Source organism: Coturnix japonica, chromosome 4 (genome assembly GCF_001577835.2).
Source record: "Coturnix japonica isolate 7356 chromosome 4, Coturnix japonica 2.1, whole genome shotgun sequence".
Taxonomy (NCBI): domain Eukaryota; kingdom Metazoa; phylum Chordata; class Aves; order Galliformes; family Phasianidae; genus Coturnix; species Coturnix japonica.
Window position 1 is genome coordinate 47,859,322 of NC_029519.1, and position 26,995 is coordinate 47,886,316.

Consider the following 26,995-nt stretch of genomic DNA (forward strand, 5'->3'; position numbering starts at 1 on the left):
GTGCTCCACAGACAAAAGCCATCATGGAAAATGAGACTGCAACCCGCGCACAGAAAGCAGCACGTTGTCCAGAATATCCAAAACATAGAGAGGATGTTTGGAGAATTTTCTGATAAGCCCATTAAATTTGCTAAACAAATACATTTTCCACGGCTGAATCTAGGGAAGTCCTCCCAGGGAAAGCAGTTCTCCTGTTTGGATTATCACCAACGCTCCAAAGACGAAGAGCCTGCAGTTTTTCAACACTTGATTTAATCTTGACAAATTATTCCCTTCCCCTCCCCAGCCACCCCCCTCCCCCNTTTTTTTTTTTTTTAATTTAAATAATATCTTTAGATGTCATATTCAGCTACAGTACTGTCAAGAACCCGGTCAGCCCGTAACAAAGAGCACAGAATATTGCAGTTAGAGCGGCTAACATTTGATGTTATTTCCTTTGTGCTATCTACACCCTTTGGTACTGCAGCTGTCAAAGAGAGAGAATGGATGCTTTTGGGTTTCTCATGCACAAACACATACACAAGTAGTGGGTTTTTTTGGCTTTTTTTGTGCCATTCAGGTAAAAGATACAGCTACATCAACAGAAAAACTCTGCCAGCCTAGCTAGCAAAATGGAGCTCGTGGACAACCTTAACTGCAGCCACACCAGTGGCACTGAATCCGTCCAGTTGCTCCAGCACCCTTGCAACTGCGCAGACCTTGGGAACGGACAAGACTCAAGCAGGATTTCAGACAGATGGATCTAACTTAATGCACTGCAAATGTTACTTATTAAATTACTTAAACTTCTGCTAATTCAAGCTGGTGTGTAATTTACAATGACTTGCACGAAAGTGAGACACTAGGCTGAATTTCTCTCCACATAACAACATCGCTACTGTTCTAAGCCTTTTATGAGCTGACACTTCTTTGAGAAGCACATCACGTACAGAGATTGAAGAGAAAGTCGGAAACAAGGGTATCTTAAAAGGAAATTCCTCACTTTTTTTTTTTTCCTTCTATAAAGTACAACAAAAACGATTTCAGGATTAAACACATGGTATCTCTGGGGTATCATTCAATGACCAGATAAAAACTGAAGCAAAACTGAGCACAAAGACAAAATTGCTTTTCACAGCATGTTCATCTGAGATTTTAACTGACGACAATGTAAAGTTGGAGTTAGCAAGTAAAATTTGAAGGAGAATAATCTATCCTCTTCACAATTGGATTGCTTTTTGGAATGCAGGTAACTACTTCACATGTTCTGGAGGGCAGCTGTATGCCTATGTTATATGTTAACAACTAATTTAAGGGTACAGAGAACAGAATCAGTGATACGGACCATCCTAAGCAGCACCATGTCAGACAAGGGTTCTACTAATTCTTACACAATTTGTTTTCTATCTTCTATTTGCCACTTCTGTTGCTTTGCTTTCTCCTGTCACTGGTATTTGCATGCACTCCATTGTTTCCTTTCTGTAGACTGAAGTGCAGTACTTCAAAACATAGCCATAATGGTTACACCAGCTTTTTACTGAAAAAGGAGTAAGTTTTTTTCCCATTTGCTCTTTTTCCTTCACTCACCTTCTAAGTTCCTTGCATCTTTGGCCATCACCACACAACAGAGATTTCCTGTTAGAGAGTCTGTTAAGATGAGCTTAGATGGGATGATGCATGAAGATTAAGTGCTAATGGCCAGGTGTGTTCAGATGGTGCAAACTATGTGCGTAAGTAATACCCAGAGGTCTGTGTGACAGAAGGAGTTATTTGCAAAATCACTTTTTTAGACCATTCCAAACAAATAAATAATAAAAGGAAACTAATAATCAGAGGACCTTCAATCCTTCAAAAGAGGTAAAATATTTCTAATTAGTTTCAAAGTTAATTTAAAAAACAGTCTCTACTGCTTTCCTCTACAGCCTTTCTATTCTTTAGAGAGACAAAATAAATCTCAGAAATAACCAGTCAGTCAGTAAGCATCAGAAAGTGACATTTGATAATAAAATTTAATTAGTTCTGACTTGATCTCCATTACATATTATCAGCCTTGGCCATCGTTCCACAGCCACTACAGAAAAAAATCTGGGGACAAAGTTCAGCGAAAACCCCCTAACCTCCTTATTTCTTGCAGTTGATTTTAAACTGCAATAATAGATTTTAAAGGAAATTAGTGATCGTGTTAATGGCACAAGTTCATGCTGAAGCTTTCAATTCCTCCTAACGCAGCTGCATACTGCAGATTTTCTTCTCTGTATGACACTATTTCAGCATCACACAGAGAAGTTTCCTTGCCGAAGCTGTGATTTTCCCTTTATGGCTTATTAGAGCCAATTTAAGCCACAATAATAAAAAGTAAAGAAACAAAACAAATGCACAGCTGTCATTTAAAAACATATATTCTTAAAAGGCTTTAGGGGTATCATTTATGAAACACAAAGAGATTTCCTTCTTTAGCAGTGTTCCAACACATTACTCTTTCGTGCTTACTCCAAGACAAGAACATACTTGCCTAAAATGTGAGCGAGGTATTTATACAGAGGCAACTCTTCAGAAACCTATTATTGTGAATACAAAACAGGAAGTACAATAATACCACCAGTGTACGTTAAATAATGCTTAGTATATAAACTCTGCTCTTCAATTAATGAGTAGTGTTAACCCCTTTAGGGGAAAGGGAGATGTGAAGTGTGAATTGAAAATACTGACTCACAAGAAAACCTTTGAGCATTTTTCCCACAGCGTTTTTTGACTCTGACTGTTGACTTTCTTTTCCCTCCCATTCTTACAGGAGAACACTACAGAGACCAGAATTTGAAATCCAAGATGACAGCTCATTTTCTAAATGAGAAAAAGTGAGAGTTTGTTGACATGTTATGAGGTAGGGAAAAAAGGGATGAAAATACAGTAAAGTAACGGTGCCATAAATGCTTAATGATACTTTGCACTTTGCACCTCCTCTGCTATCATGTTTTTGCTATCTAATCCTTGTAACAACTCTGCCATATGGGAGGCACATCTTTAGGAAACCACTCCATCAGCTATTCAAATACAGTTGCACTGGTGCACAAGTGTCACGACTATTTATAGCAGGATGCAAATAAAAATAACATTTCAATAATGTGAAAATTCTTCAGCAACTTGGCTGCTATCCGACAGAACATTATGATTAAAGTACAGGTTAAAAATGAATAAAAATATATTTTTTTTCCTGTAAGCATTAAGCACTGAATTGAGAAAAACAAACTTTTACATAAAAAAAAACACCAACCCAAAATATATCCCATGGTGAGACAGACACTCCAGGCATAAAAGCTCTTTCCTCACACATGTGGAGTAAGAAAATATTCTTGAAGAGACATTTCTAGAATACAAGTGAGAGGACCCAATCACCAGCTCATTCTTTGCAAAACAGCCAACAAACAAAAAACCCATTCTAATTCCACATGGGCAAAAATCAAGGCTTCTCTTCTCCAAAGATCTGGAAAACCTGTATCTTTTTCTGAATGTGTAAGGATATCTGACACAACTTGGTCGCTGTTTGTCTCTCATGTGCACATTACTTTGAAAGTGAACAGATGGAACTTTGCTTTGACTGCCATCTGCTGATCCCCTGTTTTGTAAACCAGGGGAGTCATTCAGAAAGATGTGCTCAAAGCTTTCAAAATCTTCATGTCTCTGCTTCCAGTTCTTGGTAATATTTATGTTTAAACAAATCAAAATCAACCAACAGTCCTGATATCTGCTGCACTTCAGCGAATTTTCAGACAACCAACAAACAAAGAGCTTGATGGCTGTGTGTAAGATGCCTACTTCAGCAAAATCACTTCACATAGGTTCATCGTGATCACAAGAAATAGAGAATGAGGTACAACAGCTACTCCTTCCAGGAAAAGAAAACATAATTGAAGGAACTATTAGAACAAAAACAGGGAAAGTATAAAATAGTAATAGGCCACCTTCATAGCCCTCTGCAAGGGAGAAAATCACAACAATCCAATTTAACACAAAAGTGTTTGGTATCTGTATAAAGCCCTTTTTTTCATTGTATTCTCACAAAAAGGGAAAAAAAATTATCTCACACACAGAATAGAAATTTACATTCAAGACCTGGATATTTCGCTGATTTGTTCCTTGAAACATAAGCTTACACACCTTACAGGGCTGAGCAAGTTGCTGATCCTGAAATGATTGGCACAAATCAAGGATGAGGAAATGATCAAAACTACAAGCTCCAAAAATGTTTTTATCAGTACAACCCATTGTAACACTCATGGCACTGCAGCTCAAAGCTGAAACTGAAGCAGTAAAAGATTTGTATTCCTGTTAGGAATATTTTTTCTGGTTATGGAGCTTTAGCATATAGAAGTGTCTATAAGTGGAAAAATCAAGTGAATGCATTATTCAAGTAGACAACCTTTAAGTTGAATGGGCTCAGAACTGCCAAAACAACGGCTGTTTCAGTCCAGTTTGTATTCATGGTATATTCTTGCCTGATCTAATACCAACACTGGTCACCTTTTTCTAGTTCTTGAAGTTCTGATTCTGCAAACATGCATATATTTCCTTACAGTACAACGTAAATGATTCCAGTCTTGGCAGAAAAAAAGATGCACTCTTTGTCCTATGGGAAAACAGCTACAGAGGTTTGAGCACGGACTGAAGGAGTTCCAACAAATGAAGTTACAAGATCTTTTGTATCAGTATTTTTATGAGACTGAGATCCACCTGAATAAAAAGTAAACTCATGGAAATCTCACCGCAAAAAGAAAAACAGGCTGACATTTGAATAATGAGTTTAGATTTTTCTACAAGCTCAGAAAGTTCAGGTGGCACGCCAGGTACACAAATTATGGCGATTCTGAATGAAACCACAACCTCTATTCTCTTAGAACAGTACTAATTAAAAAAAATTCATTTAAAACGCATTCAGTGTCTCAGAAGGTTAATGGTCAAACTTATATTTTGCTTTCTTTCAGAACTTACATTGTTTGTGTTATGTCACAACGTTGCTGGCAGATTGTGTTAAAATACAGCTTTGTTGTGGAAATGTGTTTGCTTAAACAATCTCTTAATTTGTGAAAAGGCATCTGATGTGAAATGTACTTTGTTTTCATGTTCAAAGCAAAGACAGAACAGATCCCCATTGCTCTAAAAAACTTGCAAATGATCTAGTACAAATCATGCAAACAATATAGAACCTTCAATGTTGAGTTCGTTCCTTTTCATGCTCAGTCCACTGGGAAGAAAATCAACTCCTTAAAAGCATGCCTGGAAACAAGACTTTAGTCATAACTCTGAAAACTCTTTGGGCACTGTGTAGGATTGCACAGTCATAGAAGAGGGAAGGACTTTTTCTCCCGTAAACGATAACCAGCAATTTTCTTAAGAAGCAGCAACACAACAACACCTAATGCCTCAGTTACAGTCTGCACAGCAGTTACAGCTATGTCACCTTGTTTTTACCACTGTGGTGGTCACTTCTGCATTCAATGCACAAAGAATACAGAGGCCTTCAATAAGAAGGTGTCGTTTTCTACAGCCGCTACACAAACCATGGTTGCAGCAAGGTGCACAACCTGTTTCCATTCCACACCTTACTCCTTGCACTCTCTTGACACTTTGGTAGGAGAGTAGGCCATTGAAGCATTACCACAAAACACCTCCCTGTTGCTGTGTGAGTCTAAATTCTGACAGTAAAATGCACATATGAGCAAGACAAAAAAAAAAAATCATCTCCAATAGTTATTTTCCAAACAACAAAAAAACTGTAATTTTGCACTTGCTGGAACTGATAAGATAGATTTGCCATTAAAAAAAAAAAACAACAACCCAGGTTATTAAGAGTAGCATCCAGTGAAGACAAAGTTTAAGGTTTGCACTCTAGCTCCCCTGGCAACTGCATTCCTTTTAAGTCAAGGTAGGGAAGCTCAGGGGATCACAAAGAAAAAGAACCAATGGGGAAATCTAGAATGAAGCAAGTTACATTTCCTCACACCTACACTCTGCTGGCATCATTTGTGCATAAAGACAACACAGAATATCAGATCCAAACAGTACTTAAACACTAAAACAGGTATTTAACATGGTTCAAAATTAAATGTATGAAAAAAACAGGGTTTCAATTAAAAAAAATAAAAATTAAAAATCAGGATTTTTTTTTTTTTTAGATTTGCACAGAACACTTACATTCCTTAATAAAAACTAAAATAAATGGCCATTTTATAAGTGTAGTAACATGTTCCAAGGTGTGTGTTTGCCAATTACACACACCTCACATGTTGACTGATGAACACACACACCCTGGCGTGTGTTCTTGCTTACATATCTCACGTGCCTCCCTGTTAAGTAATGGAATAAGACTTGCCTTGCAAACTGACTAATGCTGCCCCTTCTCGCTCGGTGACTTCTGTAGAAAATATTCACTGCTTAGAAAAACAAACTTCTGGAGCAGAGTTACACTACTAGCAATCTTAAATACCCTCTCTCCATCTACAAGGCCTAACTCTGTACTACCCTTCATTTTCTGAGCCATTATCAGTCCCCTCAGACCGGGTTGGCATTCAGCACTTTCCTGCATGCTCTGGTACTTACTGTAGAGACGTGGTTCTTCTTGGAGATACCTTTTTCCATACCAGCTAATTGCCTCCAGTGGCTGCCTGCTTCACTACTGCCATTTTTATGAAAAGATGGGCACATTCATGTTCTCTATACAGTGACAGGGTATGCTGCAGTATGAAGACAGTCTTATTCTAGAATGCTTTTTCCTCTTTTTTCCTTTTTTTTTTTTAATGCAGGGTGTTTTTTTGTTGTTGGTGTTTTGTTTGTTTTTTGCTTTGCTTCTACTTGAACCAGCATGCTTATTATGAATAAATGCTCACTATTGTATAATAGTTCTAACAGAAAGGCATGCTTAGTACAATACAATAGATTTCTCAGCTTGCTGGAAGACGATCCATGAGGTTTTTTTCAGTCACAGGACTTAATTCCAGAGATATCAACATCGGAACCTGTGGCTTACCCAATATTTCTGACAATAAGACAGAGAAAAACGTAAACATGTTGCAATGCTTATTGTTCTTCTCTTTGTTTTCAGTATCCATGTGCAACAGTGCAGATGAATTCAAATTCTCCAAGTTTGTTGTATTTTGGGATGCTTTATCTCTCATTCCTCTGTTTCCAGCAAGTCCAACCATGCTTGTTAGGGTCTGCCTTCAGATAGCAACATGCACAGTCAGGGTAGACGCCTTTTCTGAGTTACCTCCCTATTGTGACACAATACAGACCCCTTAATCTCATCTATTTCTCCTGTATAAAATTTACATTTTGTTTAATACCAAGGAAATGATGTAATATAGGAGCCATGATTTCCAATGGTACAGCTACACAAGGACGAAGACTGAGGGTAAAGAACTCTGTAAGGATTTCGGGAGACTTTGCAAATAGCCCATCTTCAGTGAAAGCTAATGCTAAATTATGAACAAGGGAAATTCAGTCATTCATTCGTACATAAAAGCATGAGTTCTGAGATGAACAATTACCACTTAAGAGGCAGACTTTCTAGTTTTAATAGACAGTCATGAAAACTTGAGCTCGGTGCTTGGCAGCAGTCAAACAAGCAAATGAAGTGTTCAGAATTGCAAGCTGCTAATAACAGAGTAAAGAACAAAACAGAAAGCACCATTATGTACACATACAAATCCATATTTCACCAGCACCTTGAATACTGTGTGCAATCCCAGTTCTTTTCTCTCAAAAAGGATATAGTAGATAGGGAAAGGTTTCAAAGAGGGGCAGAAACGATGATCAAAGTCATAAAACATATTTGGTTTAAGGAATAGGTGACTTTCCTCTCATTTTGCATAGGATCACCTTGTTCACCCACTTATTTTTTTTCAGAAGTCAGTTCTTTCAACAAGATTACATTGTTTCATAGCAAGGTGGAAGAGTGCACATGGGGGAAAGCATGAAAAATTATGAAAAACTATCATCTGTTGAGCTTATAAACAGGCTCTAAAATATCCACAGAACAACTTCTTTTTAAAACTTATCCATGACACATTAATGAGAGCCCTACAGTTTTATCTGGCTTTAACCTCCTCTCCCATCTGTGAAGTGATAACTACATTGGTTGTCTTCCCTTCTCTTATCAGGGTTATGGAAGATACTCTGGCAAGTGACACAGAAGTGTATTTATGCACTTAGCTGCAGCCCTCTGATGAAATAGCACAATGTTTCAACAGGTTTATTTACCTCTGTTTATTTACCTTCATACTTTATTAGTGCTCTTTGTCTTCACCAGAAAGAAAAAAAAAAAAAAAAAAAAAAAAAAAAAACCTAATGGCATTGATACAAGTTCTATCATACTTTTCTATCATCCTGCCAACCCAGTTTCCAAACACAGTTTCCAAAGCAAAACTCCCTGTACAGGAAAAAACAAAGCAGATGTGGGGGAAGAACAGAAATGGAGGGGTAGGGGAGTGGAAAAGACTTGTTACACAGACTTACAGATGTTGGTCTGAGGTTACGGAGAAAAGATATCAGCAGTACCAGTGTAAATTTAACATATGCATTTAATTTCATAACTGATTTTTCTTTAAGTAATATAATGTGTTGGAATTATTACCTGGAGCAAGATACGGATGGGAAAATTGAATAGGCATCCTGTTTGAAGTAGTGGCTAGCAAAAAGCAAAGAAGTTCATTTTTAGGTTTGCAAGGTAGAAACAATACAAAGCAGGAGCTGTCAGTGTTATGTTGCCATTAGAACAAAGGAACAGTTTCCAAGTACAGCTTTTTCACCACCTGACAGGGAACAGAAAATTTGAAAGATGCTCTCAACAGCAACTGGAATATTGCAATAAAGTGTGTATGAAACATAATTAACGGCGGACTGTTTTAAACTCTTCTTTGTATATCTGAGACAAATGTGCTTCTCTGTAACACAACACTTAATTCACCGTGGAGGGAGTGTACTTTCATTCACAACAAAGGAAGAAATAACTACACCCTGTTTAATTATATTCTTCAGCTTGATAAGAACGAATAACAGACACAAGCCCCAAAAGAAGCAATCACTTCAGATTTCTAGAACTGCTGAGAGGAGTCCTGTCTACCACTGCCCAGCAATGCTGAATCAAAATACTCATTTGACTTTCAGACATTTCTCTCTCAATCAGATTCAAAGACCTTGCATCCTACATACTTTTCTAGATCATTCAAAAACTGAGAATTTGTTGCCATTCTGAGCCAATTCTTGTAGTTGTATATACATCAAATCACACAGACCTTCAAATAAACTTTTGTCATTAAACTACACTGGCACATGCAAACCTGAGGTACTCTGGTGACCTGCATAGTTACACACCAAGCCTGCTCTGACCACAAGAAACAGTAATGTGAAAAGAGCCCTGGCTTTCTGCTCCTGCATATATGTATAACAATCCTTCCACATACCTTATGAAAATGATATATTATAGATCAATGACTCCCAGATTGTTTCCTTTTTGATTACAGTACTGCCTTCATTTAGTTTGATGTTAAAACTTCTTTTAATAACTCTTGAATAGCTCTTCTTGAACAAGTCCATTTTCTCTATTGATACCCAAACTGCTATTTCTGCTTGCGCATAAGCAGAACTTACGCTAGATATGCAAGGTATCCAACATTTATCATTGCTAGAACAAACAAAATGCAAAGTTGGAGCTCTTTCAATGTAATAAAAAGAATAATCAACTAGTGCAAACTCTCTGATGAAGTCTTATTCTCCCCACAGAAATCTCGCAAACAAAGAAGACGCTACTAATAAACTGAACAGACTAATGATAACATCCAATAGTCCTAAAGAACCTTAAGCAAAAGCTTACTCATGTCCTTACTGAGAAACAAGTGCTTATCAGCTAACTCTGCATTCAGCACCTTTTTGGAGTCTTTTACTAACATGGAAAGATTGATCATATTCCAATTTGTTCATTACAAAGCTCTGACATTCAGAGGTATTCTAAAACTAAAACTTAAAAGGTCACTTTTCTATGTACAAGCAAAGAAACTGTACTCTGATCCCTCATGCTTCTCTCTCCCAGCACAGTCTCAAGGTGTACTGAGGCTAAACCAGAACTAAACCAGTGGCACAGACAATCCTCAGCTTTCTGTTTCACCATGACTTCCATTTTTACTGGAACATCCTTCACTCTATTAGGAGGGAGATAAGTATCTCACTTACTATAATGTAAAATGCTGAGTGACTTCTATAAGATCAGGCATTTAGTAGTTTATTCTATTCCGAGCTTTGACCTTCTTGTACTTTCCAAACTGGCTGGCTGCCTTCAACTGATTTGTTTTGTAACGTTCCAGTCAAAACATTTCAGCTGTTGCATGAGAAGGAGACTAGGAAAAATATGTTGCTTTGTTTACAGTATAAAAAAATTAATAAAATGACTTCACCGTAACCTTTGGAGGAAAGTCTTGAGATCTGACGACGCTAGGATTTGAAACTTCTTAATTAGAAAAAGCTCAGTGATGTTTCTTGATATTTAACAGATACAAACTCTGACCAAAGATTGAAACTACCAAGATTCGAGGAGTCTACAGGTTCATGCTAAATGCAGGCTGCTGAAGTCACAGCAGGAAAATGACCTCTCCTCTCACTGGAGTAATCTGAGTCTAGTCAAGCAGGAGGAGGTGAAAGAGGATACCAGAACAGACTCTGGAAGGAACAAGAGCCAGATACAGAGAATGAACACACTAAAGCCAGGAATCTGGATGCTGCAGCAGAACTGATGGTCATTAATAAAAATTCTAGATACAGGATCCCAGGAGGCCAAGAGAAATGGGAAATGCTGGCTGGGCAGGCAGGCGAAGATAAGATAAAAATTTGGGGAGATTTGGATGACTGAGAAAAGAAATTTACTGAGCTTGGGAGAAAGAATTTGTGAAAAGCAAAATGCATCCAAGCACAGAGGGGGAAAAAAATACATTAGTGGAGCAAAATGACTAAGAATAAGGATCACACTGAGATTAGATGACAGTTTGCCAAAGATGAAGAAACTGAGAGACAAAAAAAATGTAGACCAAGAATCATAGAATTGTCTGGGTTGGAAGGGACCTCGAGGATCATGAATCTCCAACTCCCCTGCCACAGGCAGGCCCAACAACCTCCCCATTTAATATTGGACCAGGCTGCCCAAGGCCACATCCAACCTGGCCTTGAACAGCTCCAGGAATGGGGCATCAGCAACCTCTTTGGGCAGCCTGTTCCAGTACCTCACCACTCACATAGTAAAGAACTTCCCCCTGACCTCCAACCTAAATCTTCCTCTGTTGTCAATTTACCACGTATTTCAAGCAACCAAGTTTTCCACGGTGGATCTAGAGGCTCCCATACAGCTGATAACCATGAAGATAGCAACATGACACCAGACCATGGGTTCCAGACACTCACATCAGAAACTGGTAATTACTCATCCGATTTCAAACAGTGTAAATCAGAGCTCTTAAAAATAAGGAAATGTGAGTATTAGGGTAATTAAAGATGATCATAATTAATTGTAAAAATAATTTTCTAAGTTAATGCAATTTAATTAATCACACACCATGAATACCACTTTCATTAACATAGTTAAAGACTGCACAATGATTCAAATGCAGAAAGAATGAATTAAGATTGTACACGCAATGTCACCCATGGCATTTCTGAAGTCATGTGTGGTAAATAAGCACAACATTCTCTATAATGCTATTTTAATACAGTGTTCACAAAAGCACTTTATACATCCTGCACATTTTGCATCCACTGACAGGAAGGCTAAGCAGAAACCAGTTGCAAACCAAGCCCTAAACGCGTCTACGGCTACCGGTCAAGTAACCTCACTGCAGGCATTTCTCTTGTTATGTGGCTCACAGGAACACGTTAACATCCCTTCTAGAATAGCTCCCTTAAAAATCAAGTCCTTTTGGAACGTCTCCTCCTTAACTGTTATCACTACCCTCACAAAGCTTTTTATATACAAAAAGATATTACTTGCTGAGCTTTGCTCATCTGCTATGAAGTAGTGTATCCCTAGCTACGTGTCCCTAAGGCTCTCATAGCTCCTGAGGATGCTCCCAGAGGAACTGAGGCAAGCCATATCTCAGCAAACCAGCTGCAACCCCCACCCCGCCCTGCATGACTCCAAAGCTTAATACAAAGGGGAAAGATTGAGTTGGAAGGATTTAGTAGGCAGAAGTTACCATCACATAGACTGCTCCCAAGTAATTCAAGTAGGAAGCTAAACCTTGTGTCTTGACAAGCAGACAAAAGTGTTAGGGGTTGAAACTCACTGTACACATGCAAGTAACTTAATAAAACTACTATTAATCCTCTAGGCAAAGGTGCTGTATTTGCCTCTAAATCCACATGAAGAATTCAGTTGACCTAACCCAATGCTACAGGTACTGCTCAAACTCACTTCATGTCTAGAGGCATGATTCATCTTAACACCCAAGCATATGTTGTCATATTCTCTTACAAACAGTGTCACTCAATGGAGGGGGAACACCATACACATCCAAAAAACAAAAACAAACCAAGAAAAAGCAAAGAAAACCAACCACACAACAACATGGCATCACAATTAGACTCACTGAACTGATGCATGGTGTTCACACAAATAGCACACTGATAAGCCCCTCAAATTTCTCACTCTAGGTAGTTTCTGACACACTGTGCTCTTCACTGAGATTTTCTGAGGATAGGACATACGAACAAAAACAAGCTCTGGCTGTTACTCTGCCATCTTTGTACTTTCCCAAATTTAATATGTATGCTTTGATACCTTCAAATAAGTTTTCTGGCATGTGTTGCAGAGTTTATGAAAATATTAGGGATGCTACGCTACATGAATGAATCAATGTAAGGAATGCTTTCTGCTATAAAGAATAAGAGCAGGCATATTTACTTTTCTGATCTACTTGAAGTAAAACTATTATATTTTTACGTACGCTGTTTGGTTTTATGTTTTCACAGACAAAATAAAGCCAATTTATCCTGGCCCTATGGTGTGTCTGTTAAAGGAGAAAATATGCAGCCCAGCAAGTTTTCCCTCCAACCCCTTATTGCAGGCAAGTAATAAATCTTGAGTGAAAAAGTCACTGTGCTCTTCAGCTGTCACCACTAAGATTTTGGTTTTTTTTTTAAACTGTAGCAGCCTTAAGGCTGATTTACTACTCAGGCCTCCACACTCTGACAATCGATGCTGGAAACAAAAATCGCTTTTGCACACCTGGAAATATTTTATTTGCTGCACTCATGAGAAAACAAAGTTTTCATCAGCAAGGAAGGGGGTGGGGAGGAAGGAAGGAAGGAGAGAGCTTCAGGTGAATCTTAAAAACCAGTTCTCGACTCAAAAAGGAATATTTTATATATACATGTTCATGGGGAACACAGAAACTAACTCTGCATTCAGACAGGTTGATAAGGTACTGGAGGAGCTCTGGGTTCACACTATCCAATCCAGCCTCAAATCATCAACTTTGAGATCCTGGCCAGTAAACAGCACTGTTCGCCAACAGTGTCTGTTCAGTGTTTTCAGTATAACAGGTGAAAGTAATTTGCAACAACATTAAAACCATTTTACTCCTGCTTTTGCTTTTCTTCTTTTAAATAAACTTAGAAAGCTCTTAATCACCTCAAAATGTAAACATCTTATATTAATAATGGCAAAATTAGATCTCTGAGAAACAGCTACTTTCCAGAGCACGTCTTTGCCCTAGTCGCACTTGCAAGTTTAACTGCATTAAAGGGTAAAAACCCAAACACATACCGGAGAAAACCAACTGATGGAAAATGTGACGGTGCCAAGATTGTGAAACAATTTTAGAATGTCAGACCCTCTTTTCAATGGCATGTAGTTTGATATAATTTTTCCCTAAAGCCTAATTTTTTGAAAATTTATTATATGCTCCAGAACAATCTTGTCTTCAAAAGAAATCCCACATCTTCTGTTATTTCAAAGAACCATACTTGCACCTGGGCAAAATGATGTAAACACGCTAGGTTCTGGCTGACTAAAAAGTCACAAGTCAAAATCTCTCTCTGCTTTTAATCCCAAGGCTTTAGAAGAATATGAGGAGTGCCTTTTGACGAGCAGAGAGGCATTTCAGCATTTAAAATAAGAAACTGAAGAAAAGAAAAATTGATGTTTCAGCAGTGTGGAGAGGTATGGTGATTGCATGTACGTGGTTTGATTGCTATTCTGCAACACATTCCCACCTGTTCTAGTCTAGTGATGACTACAAAGTCCATCCACAAATGAAGACTGGTTTTGGTTATACAGTATCAGATAGGGCAAGCAGTTTCACAAATTACTTGTCAGCTATCCCCAGACTGGACTACTTCCTCTCCAGTATCCTAGCAGTGAGAAATCAAATAAACAAAAAGATTTAACTCTAACCGGTGTTTACTTGCTATTTATTCAACTACCATAAAATACTTAGACAAGGCATTAAGTGTCCCAACATTGCCTCCTTCTAAAAGACACCTACTCTTGTGCCATCAGTCTTCCAAATCTGGACGAAATCTGCGTAGAAGCAATGCTGAGATGTAACAGTCGGAGATGTATTCCAGTTTCCTGTCTGGGACTCAGCTCATATTATACCACTGCAAGGCTAAAAGACACTTGGGTGGCTTATCCTCAAACCATACCCAAAGTAAATTAGTATGAACAGGTAAAAATATTTAAAAGCGGCAGGAAGCAGTAAAATGGTTTGTAGAGATGGAGACAAACACTTCCCAGAAGTACACAGCAGGACAAGAAAGCATGGGTTTTAAAAAGCTAGACTACTTTATACAAGGGGAAAAAAAAATCACAATGAGGGTCATCAAACATGAAGCAGGTGCCCAGAGAGGCTCTGAAAACTCCATTCATGAACATACATAAAGACCTCCCAGACAAGCCCAGATCAACCTCATCTAACATTGAATTTGGCTCTGCACAAGTATGAGGTTGAACTGGAAGACCCCCAAGGGCCAACCTGGAGGTTTCTGTGATCTTTGATTAAATTTGGGGGTCACAGAGAGGAGCAGAGCACATGACTGGTGCACTACATGGCTTGTAACTCCAATCCTACAATATGTTTGGGAAAACTGAAGTAGTATCTGTCAAAGCTGTAGGAAGACCCGTTAGTAAAACACATCTGACCAAAATGGAAATCACACATAGACAAATACGTACATAGAAAAATATAAGATGTGGTAATGAGTTAAGTTAATGCCACTGCATCTGACTGTTAAGCATGCTCCTAGTATCACCTGCTTTATAACAGCATATACAATAATAATGAAAAAATATGCCAGATTCTTTCCTATTTCTTTTAACTTGTAAAACTGCAAACCTAAATATTTGAATTTCCTCCACAAGCCTTCAGAAAGACAGAACTTTGATGTTTTAAAAGAGGAAAGATTATTTACTTTTGCTGCAGGCAAGAAATTATAATTTCTTTACTGATTCTGCCAAATGGCTCTATGGTGCACTTTTTATTTTCATCAAAACAAGCCACTTTAAATTAAGGTTGTCCCAAAACTGCACACAGTAATCACCATTTTAAGAGTCAGATTCACTTGTCAAACCTCTGTTTGACTTCTCTGACCAAGAGAACTTCTCCAAAACCCAAATGAACCACAAGGGAGGAAAGTTTTATTCTATTTCCCCATACTTGGCAGTTGCTAGGAAGAATACTGGCTGCAGTTTTATTTTGTTCCTATAAGCCGACCAGAAAACTCAATATCCACATGGTTCTTAAACAAAATAAGTTGAAGTCAACTCCAGTGGTTAATACGCTGATGTCAACTGAGCTTCTCTGCAGAACAGTGTGGACTGAAGACTTCAGGGTGAAGGAAGAGAAGGGAGGAGAGAAAAGGTGAGGGGAGTATGACACTTTTAAAAGCAAAATAACTGTTCAAAAGGAGGCAGCAAAAATCCTCTGCACTGGCACAATCCACAGAACACATGTTCTTATACTAGCACACAAGGTACTTCAAGATTAGAAGCCAAAATGTACTAAAAAAGTATTTTTTAAATACTCAGCTCTTTGGTATTCAGTGTATCAGTAGAGCTGCTGCTTTGAGCTACACTTGAAGCCCATGAACACCGATGCAATCCAGACCATCATCAATCTAGAGACAATGGGTAACACTGACAGCACAGGCTTTCATTAATCTTCATTTGTCCTATCACATCCTGTCATTCTTATGCAAATAGCATCTTTGAGGATACATCTTTTCTGCACCCCATGATAAGGAGAAGTGAAGCTGTCAGGAGCACCAGGATGTCATCGTATATCACAGGCCATCCCTTCACTTATCACCTTGTGTTTTACATCATCGCCAATGTGTTTGACAATCAAATTTGACCCAGCAGGAGGTAAAACTATCAGATACCACAGTAACAGGCATCTTGCTTCCTGTGCTGAAACTGTTCACCAAGGTCCCTGGGGATCTGACAGTTTCTCTTTCTTTAGTAAAGTGGTTAATGGTGATGAAATGCAGAGGAAAAAGGCATTGGCATGGGCAGGAAACAACAGAAATTCACCTTCTTCAACCAAGAATTAAGGTCGGTATTTAGAGATTAGGAAAATACAGGTTCCACTGTAAGAGAGAAAAAGGACACGCAGTCCTGTTGAGTCAATCTAGGTTTTCTCCTGCAGAAGCTTGTTGGACTACAGTGAAAAGCTTGTCCATGTATATCTGAAAAGATCAACTAATTTCAAGAAAATCAAAATATACACAGAGCTCAAAATAGTTTATGTGGGGTTTGTAGCAATGAGTGGGATCTCTTGTTAGGCCAGCTGATACACGGGAAAATACCACCAAGCTTTGAATTGCAAGCAGCTCCATGAAATCACTGCAAAATATTTCAGGCGTGAAAAATCACTTCGAGTGAAGAAGTCATCAAAAGTTAGAAGTATTTTTCCTACTGTTGCTCATCAATTCTACCTCTACAGTAAATAGAAAACCAAAACTAAAAGGGTAGTTTTTACTATTCTTACTGACTCAGAGTGTTTTGTTTCTGTATCACTTACAAAGAATGTTCAGAACATCTCGTTCCAGAGTACTTCCCTTCTAATAGAAATCACTCTTTCTGCATCACATGTAGGGTGAAATCGGAACACGTTGTTTTTGTTATTTTAATCCAATGGAAACTATCCCAGAGTATTTCCAGCATGGCATGAATGGGATGCAAAGTAGCTACGTGCTCCAAACAAGGGGCACAACTTAGGTCCGGAATAATATTTCAATAAAATCATGACATCTCAGAGAATCTTATTAATAGACATTTGTAGCAAGACAAAACAAGTTCACCACTAAACATAACTCTATAAAAGGCTGACTCAAAAGCTATTCACTACCCGAAAGCAACGAAGTGTAGTGCTTGCAGGGATGACAATGTCTGCACTAGGCACAGGGGAATACCCTTATATGTGATATTCCCACATGCTGTTTTCAAAGTAAGGAACAAAAGATTGCCCTGTGCCTTTATACAACATGTCAAGTTCATGCATTAAATATTACTGCATGGTCATGATAAACCTATACAAATACGACACTCATTTACTGTAATATACTACTGAACTAATATTTCCAATGCATTGATTTAATAAAATCTTACCTTTTCAAAGGCATTAGTGATTACTAAGCAAACTGTAAATCCATATGGAAAGACTTCTAATGAACTGAAGTTCAAAACAAATGCTTTCTGATGGTTTTGTTACTTTTTTTTTTCTTTTTTTTCCAGGGAAGAAAATGCGTATAGCTTGGTGTAGCTTACCTGGTTTGCCTGAAGCACAATGTGAGTTATACCAACTCAAACATGATTATCCAGTCCCTTTAAATCACGGTTTAAAACCCTTTCTCCAGACTGGTGAAATTTTGCTCTGCTATTCTACAAGTGAACACTTTCTACAGAATTATCAGAACTTTTTTCTTTATATCTTTGCAGAAGTCATTTAAAAAAAGATCTAAAATATCCATTTATAGTTTCTAGCTAATAACGTTCCTACAATCACACAGCTCACTACTCTGACGAGCACTGTCTCATGGAACTTAGACCTGTTAGGGTCAGAACCAACTTGGGGCTAAAATACATCAGTCTAACACTGCCAACTAAACACAAGTGTGTTAGTTCTGCGTTTCCTCTCTACTAGCCTTTTACCATGGGAGTTAACTTACTACTCTATGTCAATATATATAAATAATATTCTTCCTTTCAGCTACCACAGTGTGTAAAAATCTTCCCAGTGGTAGCTACCATAGTTCCCTACACACAGAGTATTCAGATGTTGCTGATGAATGAAAGGAAAAAAAAACAGTTGGAGTTGAAAGTGGAGTTTCCACAACATACTGTCCTTTCCAGCTGCAAGTATTGCATCAGCAATGTCGCAGAACCCAGCTAATTGCTGTGTAAGCCCATCTCACCTGAGTGTCACCTTCTCAGGAATGGGTTATCCCCCTATCATTTCCTACCTCCATGGCTGCTTTTCGTTAAAATAAATTATTCCTAGAAAAGTGGATATTAAAACAGATCTTTTCAGAATCAACATCTCCTCTCATCACCCCCACAAAATTCAGATGCAGGGAAGACACCAATTTTTTTTATCCTCCAGATTAAAATTAAAACATTCATGTACTAGAGCTGGATTTGCATCAGTGACGGAGATATAGTGCACATATATCTAACAGTTTCAGTTCTACAAGTTTTGTGCATTGTAGGGTGGCTCTTTTAATACACGCTAGTTCTTTCCAGTATTTCAGATAAAAAATGAAAACACAAGAAAATAGCATTCACAGGAAAGAGGAATCTAGCCAAAGGGAGAATGACAGAGAATTGAATACCCACGTGGTGACAGAGATGGCACAACACAACAACAAACTGACCCAAAAGGAAATTTCTGGTCAACAGATCAAAATTTTTCTAATTCAGCTTAATCTGACACCGAAGAAAGCTGGAATCAATCTGACAAAAATTAAAATCTGTGAAAAATCTCAGTTTCGCACAAGCGTATTTGTCACTGATTTACCATTTCTTACTGAATACACTTTACTAGTTCTACTTCACCTTGGCAGGGACATAGATAGTCTTTAAGGAAGCTGTAAACGAGCCTTTATCAGGATGCTATCAGCTGGGTGGCTTCCGGCAGTTCAAAAGGGAAGAAGCTGTGTTCTGCAGCCAAAATACAAGGCTTTTTTCCCCTCAAGACTTCATGTGTATACCAATTTTACTTTAAAAGCTTGCACCTCATACATATTTTTACCTGAATGCTCCAAGACAAACAGAAAAAAAACTATTCCAGAAATACCTTAAAATGTAAGAATTTGTTAACATTGAAAATAAGGAAATATTTTAAGAAACGCTATAAAAGACCAGGAAAATTAAATTTCATTAGCTTGTCATCAAATTCATGACTGTTGCGAAGTTGAAAAGCTGTGTAACAAAGAACCTCACCAACACCACGAAACATATCTTAAAGGAAATCACTTCAGACTGGTCCATCTACTGCACTTAGCTGTGAGCAGACACAGCAGTGGCAAACTCTTAAAGTGGATTTTCTACAGGGCTGCTGGGTTTGTTTTGTGTTTGGAGGCTTTCTGCTCTAAGTGTTACAACCATTCTGGTTTTACATATTTGTCTCTCCAGCAAGGCTGCTGCGAGACTCAAGGAGAAACCGTGCTGTCTGCAGCTGGAACCCCCACTGCTGGCAGCAGGCAAACAGCACCGAGGAGATATTTAATCTTCTGAAAGGAAGTAACTAATGAAACCAGCAGTCCAGCAAACTCTTGCATAAACAAACACAACAGAAGCAAAACCCACAAAAGCAGTTTGAGAGAAATGTTGCTGCACCAGTTCAATGAGCTCAATTTAAGGATAATTTCTTCTAGGAAACAGACACTTAGGGATATCACAAAACACTTTGTTTCTGTTAAAACATTTTTATGGGGGAAAAAAAAAAGCCAGAGACATAAACCTTTCCTTTGCCTTGCCACCATTTTCCACCTTCTACCCTTATCATAAAATTATTAGACGACAGTTTGCAGAGTAAACGAAGACAACTGGATCATTCCAGAATCAGGCTTTCTCAAGAGAACAGTACATTCAACACTGCATCGTACCTTGTCTATCATGTCTGGTCTGTTTGTAGCTGCCAAAATTGTCACGTCCTTCAGCTGCTCTATCCCATCCATTTCCGTCAACAACTGAGCCAAGACTCGGTCTACTACATTTCCAGCACCTGAAGAGCTGAATCAAATAAATAAATAAATAAATAAATAGTTACAGCATTTGTTTGCCCTTCCCAGAAATCTGGAGAAAGGATATCGAGTTCAATTCATAGGAATACACTTCTTTTAATGTTTAATATCATTCTGATTTTTATTTTCAATTTCAATACCTGGATGGAAAATAGTTTCAGTCATTTGAAGTAAGCAAATGCAAGCTAAAGAATTAGTCCTTCAAAAGACTTCTCGGTATTCAGAAACCAGATGAGTTTTGTTACTTACAAACCTACTGCACAGGCTGTAAAAACTTTACAGAACGTAGATATCTGGAATAAACATTTCTAAGATAACTAAATCCATCCAGATTCTTTTCTAGTCAGGCAAACTTTAATTTCCAGCATCCTGTAAGTGCGTGCTTACACCACCCAGGATGAAAAATTACAGTTATGTATTTTGCAGAGTTGGTCTACATTTGTGCACCCTCTCCATCAAATGAGTACAAATTCAGTGTGTACCAACTCCTTCATAATAGCAATGTCAGTCCTTCAACCCAGTTGATTTTCCAGATGCCCGGAAAGGAGGACTGAGAAACAGAAAACTCTAGTTTGAAAGTACCAATATGTGAAACACCTGAAAAGGCAATACAAGGTATTTTAAGCATTTATTTATTTATGTTGGCAATTAACTCTGGTAACATTGAAGCTTATGGAGAAATTGTTTAAATAGATGTAGCAAGATATATTACAGAAACAAACTAGTATATTAGTTAAAACTTCCAATATATTAAAAAGAATAAGTGATATGTCGCCTTCTTCCTAGGCATTTATAATGTATGTGTGTTCACATATATATACCCATGTGTATTGTGTATACATGGTCGCACATGCTGTAAGAATGCAGAAGACAGTGCATAAATCAAACCAAGACCAAGCACCTGTGTTGCAATAAGTAAAAAGCATCATAAACTGTAATGTTCTTTACACTATAACCATCCTTTTAATTCTGCGTAAAAAAGCTTTATTTCTGAAATATTATTTAAAATTTTAAAAAAAGAGGTCAAATCATGATTTACTTTTTCAAAGACACTGTTCCTAGGAGATATAAGGACTGTACACAGATAACCATTCACTCAGATAGGTAGGCTGAAGTGAAGCAGTGGGAGCCCTGAGAGCCTGGCTGTTGGCCACCACCACCTCCGGCTGTGGGGAAGGCCCCCAGCACCTGCTAAAATGCCATTTAAAATACAGCTTAAAGAAATAAACCTCTCTGGTTTGTGATCGCTGAAGACAGATTAGTTCTAAGCCACTGAGCATTGAGCTTTTCCAGCAGATGCAGGCAGGATGCCTCCATCCAGCTGCGGCACTTGGCAGCAGTGCAGCCATCCACCACCAAGGCAGCCAACGTGCTTCCTGAGCGCCCCAGAACCAACGCAACAGGCATGCCACTGCCACCCCTGCATAGATTTCCTCCTAATAAGCTCTGTAGCTTTCCTGTTCTGCAATCGGTTCTGTAATTTACCAGAGAAAAATAGTTAACTAATCAGACCTAGCCTGGAAAATATCTTTGAGGAGCTCATAATAAAATATCTTTGAGGAACTATAATAAATGCTGGCTAAGACAGTTTTTAGGTTGCTAAGAAATATTAGAGAAGGGACTTGGGTTAGCTCGTTGTCAGCTTTTTGGTTTGCTGCAGCCAGGCTAGAAACTCCCAAGGGGTATCAGAGCATGTCTAACACAGCCCTGGGTCACAGCCCCTTGCCTTGCAAAGGGCTGAGTGTGATAAAACACTTCAGGTGTTGCACAAGGATGGTAAATGCTTTTCGAAGGACACAGAACTGAAAGGAAATTAAAATCAACTTTGTAACATAAGCTAGTCTCAGGTGGGATTCAGGCCTCCCATCTTGCACTAGTTTCACATTCACTCCACTTTATACCCCATGGGCTGCATACAAGGAAAATCTAAGCACAGGGAAAAACATTAGAAGTGGGACCAAAATGTTAGTGTTATATGAGATGATCCAAACTCAGAAGGCGTTGGGGGAGATGTCAAACTTTTTTTTTAAGGAAACAAAGAAGAAATACTTGTTTATAAAGAGAGGTGGCTAGAACGGATATTACATCTTTCCCCAGTATAAACATTTCTCTTACAAGTATCAGACTAAGAGGGAAAAAAAAAGTTTATTTTAAGGAAAACTCCCACTGTTTGAGGTGAATGTATCCTGCAGTTTCACACAGCTAGGACATAATCAGAAAGTCATGGTTAAGCAGTCACGGATGGCATAGTGCTCCTCAAACAACAGATGGAGGATGCCAGTGCATTAGTAGGAGCTCTGTTACTACCTGTCAGAAGTGGAATAAGAAGATTTTAAAACCACACATGGAAAAAATATCAAAAATAATAGTACTATCAAATGAAGACATGTCTGGGATCTATAACACCAGAAGTTTTCAATTTTGGTGCTTTTGCTGACATAGCTCACTAAGCCATCATATGATGCATCATATTTAGCACAGAGTCTAGTGCAAATTGGCTTTTGGCTTCAGAGGATGCCCTATGAAATTCCCAGCAGGCACACACGATCTCCTTACAGGCCACACTGAGTTGCACCGCACGCCCCGAGAATGCTAGTGCTGCCTAAGCTGTTAATCTGAAGGGTGACATGCAAGTATGCGTTTTTCCATTTTCCCATGATTTCCCAGCAAGGGTTTCAAATTAACACAGGCAACTTTCATTAAGGCTGCCTGGACTTTTGACGCAAACGGCAGTCAGGGAAACAAATTATGATTAACCCTCCAGTCCCATGCAGGCACTGCCAAAACCAACTTCCAGCCAAGCAACTGCCTTTGCCCCCCTCTACCTGACCTCCGTGGGTTGATGTCATCATTGCAACTGCATGGAAATCGCTCTCCAAAGGCACGTAGTGGTACAAACTAATTTCCTGTCAACACGCCGCCTGCAAATCCCAGCGGTCGGAATTAGGAACCTTACATAATCCACACAGGGCCATGTGTGCACGGGTGTGTGCACGCAAGAGCCGTGCCCCCACCAGAAATACCTTGAACTTCAAAATAAAAACGCGTGAGGAAAGAGCAGCCTGGCTGCTACATGCGGGCCTCAGAATTCCAAGTAATCTCTAACGTTGTCGTAATTAAATACATCAGTCTGTAAGCTATGTGCTATTTTAATCTTTTTGCCAATTCCTAAATCCTCCAAGTAGTTTTAAAGGGAAAAAAAACATATCTGTTTATCCTGGTTTACCACATTAGGCACAGCCAGATACGCATCCCCACATGAAGTTTCAGCTGGTGCTGCAGAAGCCTCACCAGCCTTGGGCTGCATGTCTTTCAACACCCTTCCCTCGACCAGCAATAGAGAAGCTCCTCCTAGCCCACCAGGTAAAACTACCTATGGGGAATAAAAACTCTGCTCACAGTATTTTGTTCTTGCTAAAGGCACTTCCAATGTGCATTCTGGCAGAAGAAAACACATTCTACAGTGTACCAGTGCCTCACCATTAATCTGAATTAGTTTTCACCTCATCTGCTGCATCTGAGAGACTGCTGCCCTGCCCCAAACTGAACTATGCAGGTGAAGGTCACCCATAGCTCCCTTTCTTTTTCTCATCTCCTCTGGATTCACTCAGTGCCCATTCTCGTCACCTGGAATTAGAGGCCAACAAGAACCGTCCTTTCCACATGAACGTCTGAAGCTGCTCTCACACTTTTTCCCATAAACATTAGAGCAACAGCAACCTGATTCTACCATTACGCCAAGAAGTACATAAAATTTAGCAGCATTATATACCTCTTCACACCAAGGAGACTGTTCAGACTCAACCAGATGTAAGCAATCAGCAGATTTAAATAGAATCAGTAAGGCTGGAAAAGACTTTCTATGATCATCTAGTCCTACCTTCCACCTACTACCAATATTGCCCACTAAGCCATGTCGCATCTCGTCGAATCTCCAACATCTCTTGATCACCTCCAGGGAAGGTGACTTCCACCACCTCCCAGAGCAAGCCTGTGCCAATGCATTACCACTCTTTCAGAGAAAAAAATTATCTTATGCTTCCAACCTGAACCTCCTCATGGTGCAACATTTATGGCCAATTCTCCTTCATTATACCTGGGATCGTGAGACTGACCCCCACCTTGTTACAGCCTCTTTCCAGGCAGCTGTAGAGAGCCATAAGGTCTCTCCCTAGCCTTCTCTTTTCTAAGAGACTAAACAATCCCAGTTCCCTCGCTGCTTCCCGTAAGATCTGAGCTCCAGACCCTTCACAGCTTCCACCGCCCTTTTCTGGAACATGTTTCCAAGGTTCCTGTTACATTCTTGCTAGTAGCTAGTTTTGTTGACAGCAACAGCTTACTTGTTTTCTATGTTTTCAACTAGTTTAGTAGTTCTCCCTCCCCTTCAGCACCCATTTACGCAGGTTTTTTCATATTTGAACACTAAGTCCAAGAAAGCAGTACTTATGGTTTAACCAATGATCAAATCTAGTAAGCACCTCACTGCAAGCTGATGCAAAATGTACATTTGCACAGGCTGAAAACGAGAACACTCCAAGCCAAAGCAATGAACGTTTTTTCAGAACACCAGATGTATTGCAATTGGAAAAAACTATCTTAATCCTGTCTTCAATTGAAAATCCCATAAAGAAGAACCAGTGACTCTCCTCTTGCCACTTGCCTTCCAGTGGCAATGAAACCATCAGAAATGGCTGCCACCATGAAATCAGGACTTCAATTTAGTTCGGTGATAAATAAATCAGACTTGAAAATGCAGGAATGTTTCATACACTAACATTCGCGGCGTGATACCATTCACGAATGGCAGGCAGCCACAAGGGTAATGGGGCATGGCCTCAGGGCAGGCACCCAGCTCAGTTACTCTGATTCATCTCCTACACAGCTGAAATTGTAACACAGACCTGGCTGAGAGGAGTACAGCCCAGGCTTTCCTTTCCAAATCATTGCATCCAGGCCAAGATTCACGCTACAGAGATAAAAGCTGCTTTTCTTATTTATTCTCTCCTAACAAAAGAATGGCAACGAACAGCCAAAAGTTTACGGGTTTTAAAAGTACACATGGAGAGTGATATCATCTTAAATAATCCTTTCCTGAATCTCTAGAAATAATTTTCCTCTCACAACAAATGCAAAACTCATTGACACCACGGAAAAACAGCTGGTATCCTAACAGTTAATTGCTGGCTGAAGCAGGACTTGCTCTGTCAGGCCCTCACTTCCCGTCTGCAGATGAGGGCAAATGGCTTCGGGGCTCCACGCTGAAGTGCATGTTATTGTTGTGCTCCAGAAGTACTAATTGATTCTTGTATATACGTGAACAGGCACCGCAAATGAGTATCTCATTAAATCTTCAAAAGGCATAGGAAGCAGTACCTAGGTTACACAACTGGTCCATTATGGAAAACACTAGGCGACACATTGGCAAAGACACAGAAAAAAAAACAAAAATAAAAAAAAAAAAAAGACCAATAACAAAAGCAAAAAAACTTCAATGCATACTATTATTCAAACCATCACTTTACTACAGTTTGGATTGCCATTAAAAAATCTAGGAGAAAGACACCTGTGTTGACTTCACTTCAGGTGTATTGGCTATTCATAAAACAACAGACAGAAAAACTCTTCAATGCTGAGAATAATAAATATTCCAGCAAGGAATTGTCTTCTGCATTTTTTTCTGCGATTAGCAGAACAAATTCTGAAGGAAGAAATTCTAAACCCCTCCGTTCTATCAGCACCAACATTAGATGTCGTATATCATAGATATGGCCTTGGTTGAAAAGAACCATAATGATGACATGTCAGCTTTCAAAACCCACGCTATGTGCAGGTTCCAACACACCATACCCAGGGACTGCTGGAGAATATCAGACAAATACCTTGTATCAGCTTTTACCCCTATATTGATTCACATCTCTTGTTTCCTCAAGACACAAAATTCGTCTTATATAAGGGAAAAGAGGAATCTTGGAAAGTCACCGAACTTCAACGAGACCAGGTAGAACATTTAGCTTTTACAGTTTATCTCCAGCCCAAATATGGTGCCACTTTCAATGCCACCTTCTTTAATTATTTTTTTTTTTAAAGCATTACAAAAGCATGAAAACTTGAACTCTTAGTGTCTGAGTGCATCATCAAGTCTAAGCAAAATTCCTTAAAAAAGGAAAAAAGGTGGCTTTTTACAAAAATTGGCAACAGTGCTCTGTTTGTCAGAGGTAAGTGTATTAAACCCGCAGGCCATAGGTCACTTGTTACAGTCTTATTTACCCTCTGCATTCAGGTAATCACAATCTTCCAATAGCCCAAATTTCTTATTACTCGACCGTTCTGAAAAGCTGCAATAAAGAGGGACCAGAAAAGGCCAACACAACGAAGAAGAAGTAAGCCTGTCTGAGTGATTGGGGCTGTGGACAACAGGATCTCTTCAAGGGGCTTTCCCAGAACATTTCTCTGAATCCTCAAGTACGGACAAATCCATCACTGTTCCATTGTGCTCGTACACCAACTCCGACACAAGTACTATGAAGGGCAAGATGTTGGGCCACTACGTTCCATCTACATACAGTCACTATACCGCAGCTGAAACAAGAGAAGAATGCTACATCTCACATTTCTCCTACTCCTTCAACACTGATGTCACTTAAAAATAACCACACCCTGTGCACAATGTATTTCCATTTCTTTCATTCTGTTCCCATCAGCATTCTTCTTCTGTGCATCCTGGAAGTTAATCAAGGTG

The 26,995-nt window shown here is 39.0% G+C and overlaps 1 protein-coding gene across 2 annotated transcripts in view; it reads right to left on the bottom strand.

Moving 5' to 3' along the window:
* The window catches only part of SPATA5 (spermatogenesis associated 5), a 191,078-nt gene that overhangs the window by 106,377 nt on the left and 57,706 nt on the right, over positions 1 to 26,995 (bottom strand). For both annotated transcript variants that reach the window (XM_015861868.2, XM_015861865.2), the window contains exon 14: positions 20,119 to 20,245. In XM_015861868.2, the coding sequence (XP_015717354.1) occupies positions 20,119 to 20,245 (127 nt within the window). The remainder of the gene's footprint in view (positions 1 to 20,118; positions 20,246 to 26,995) is intronic.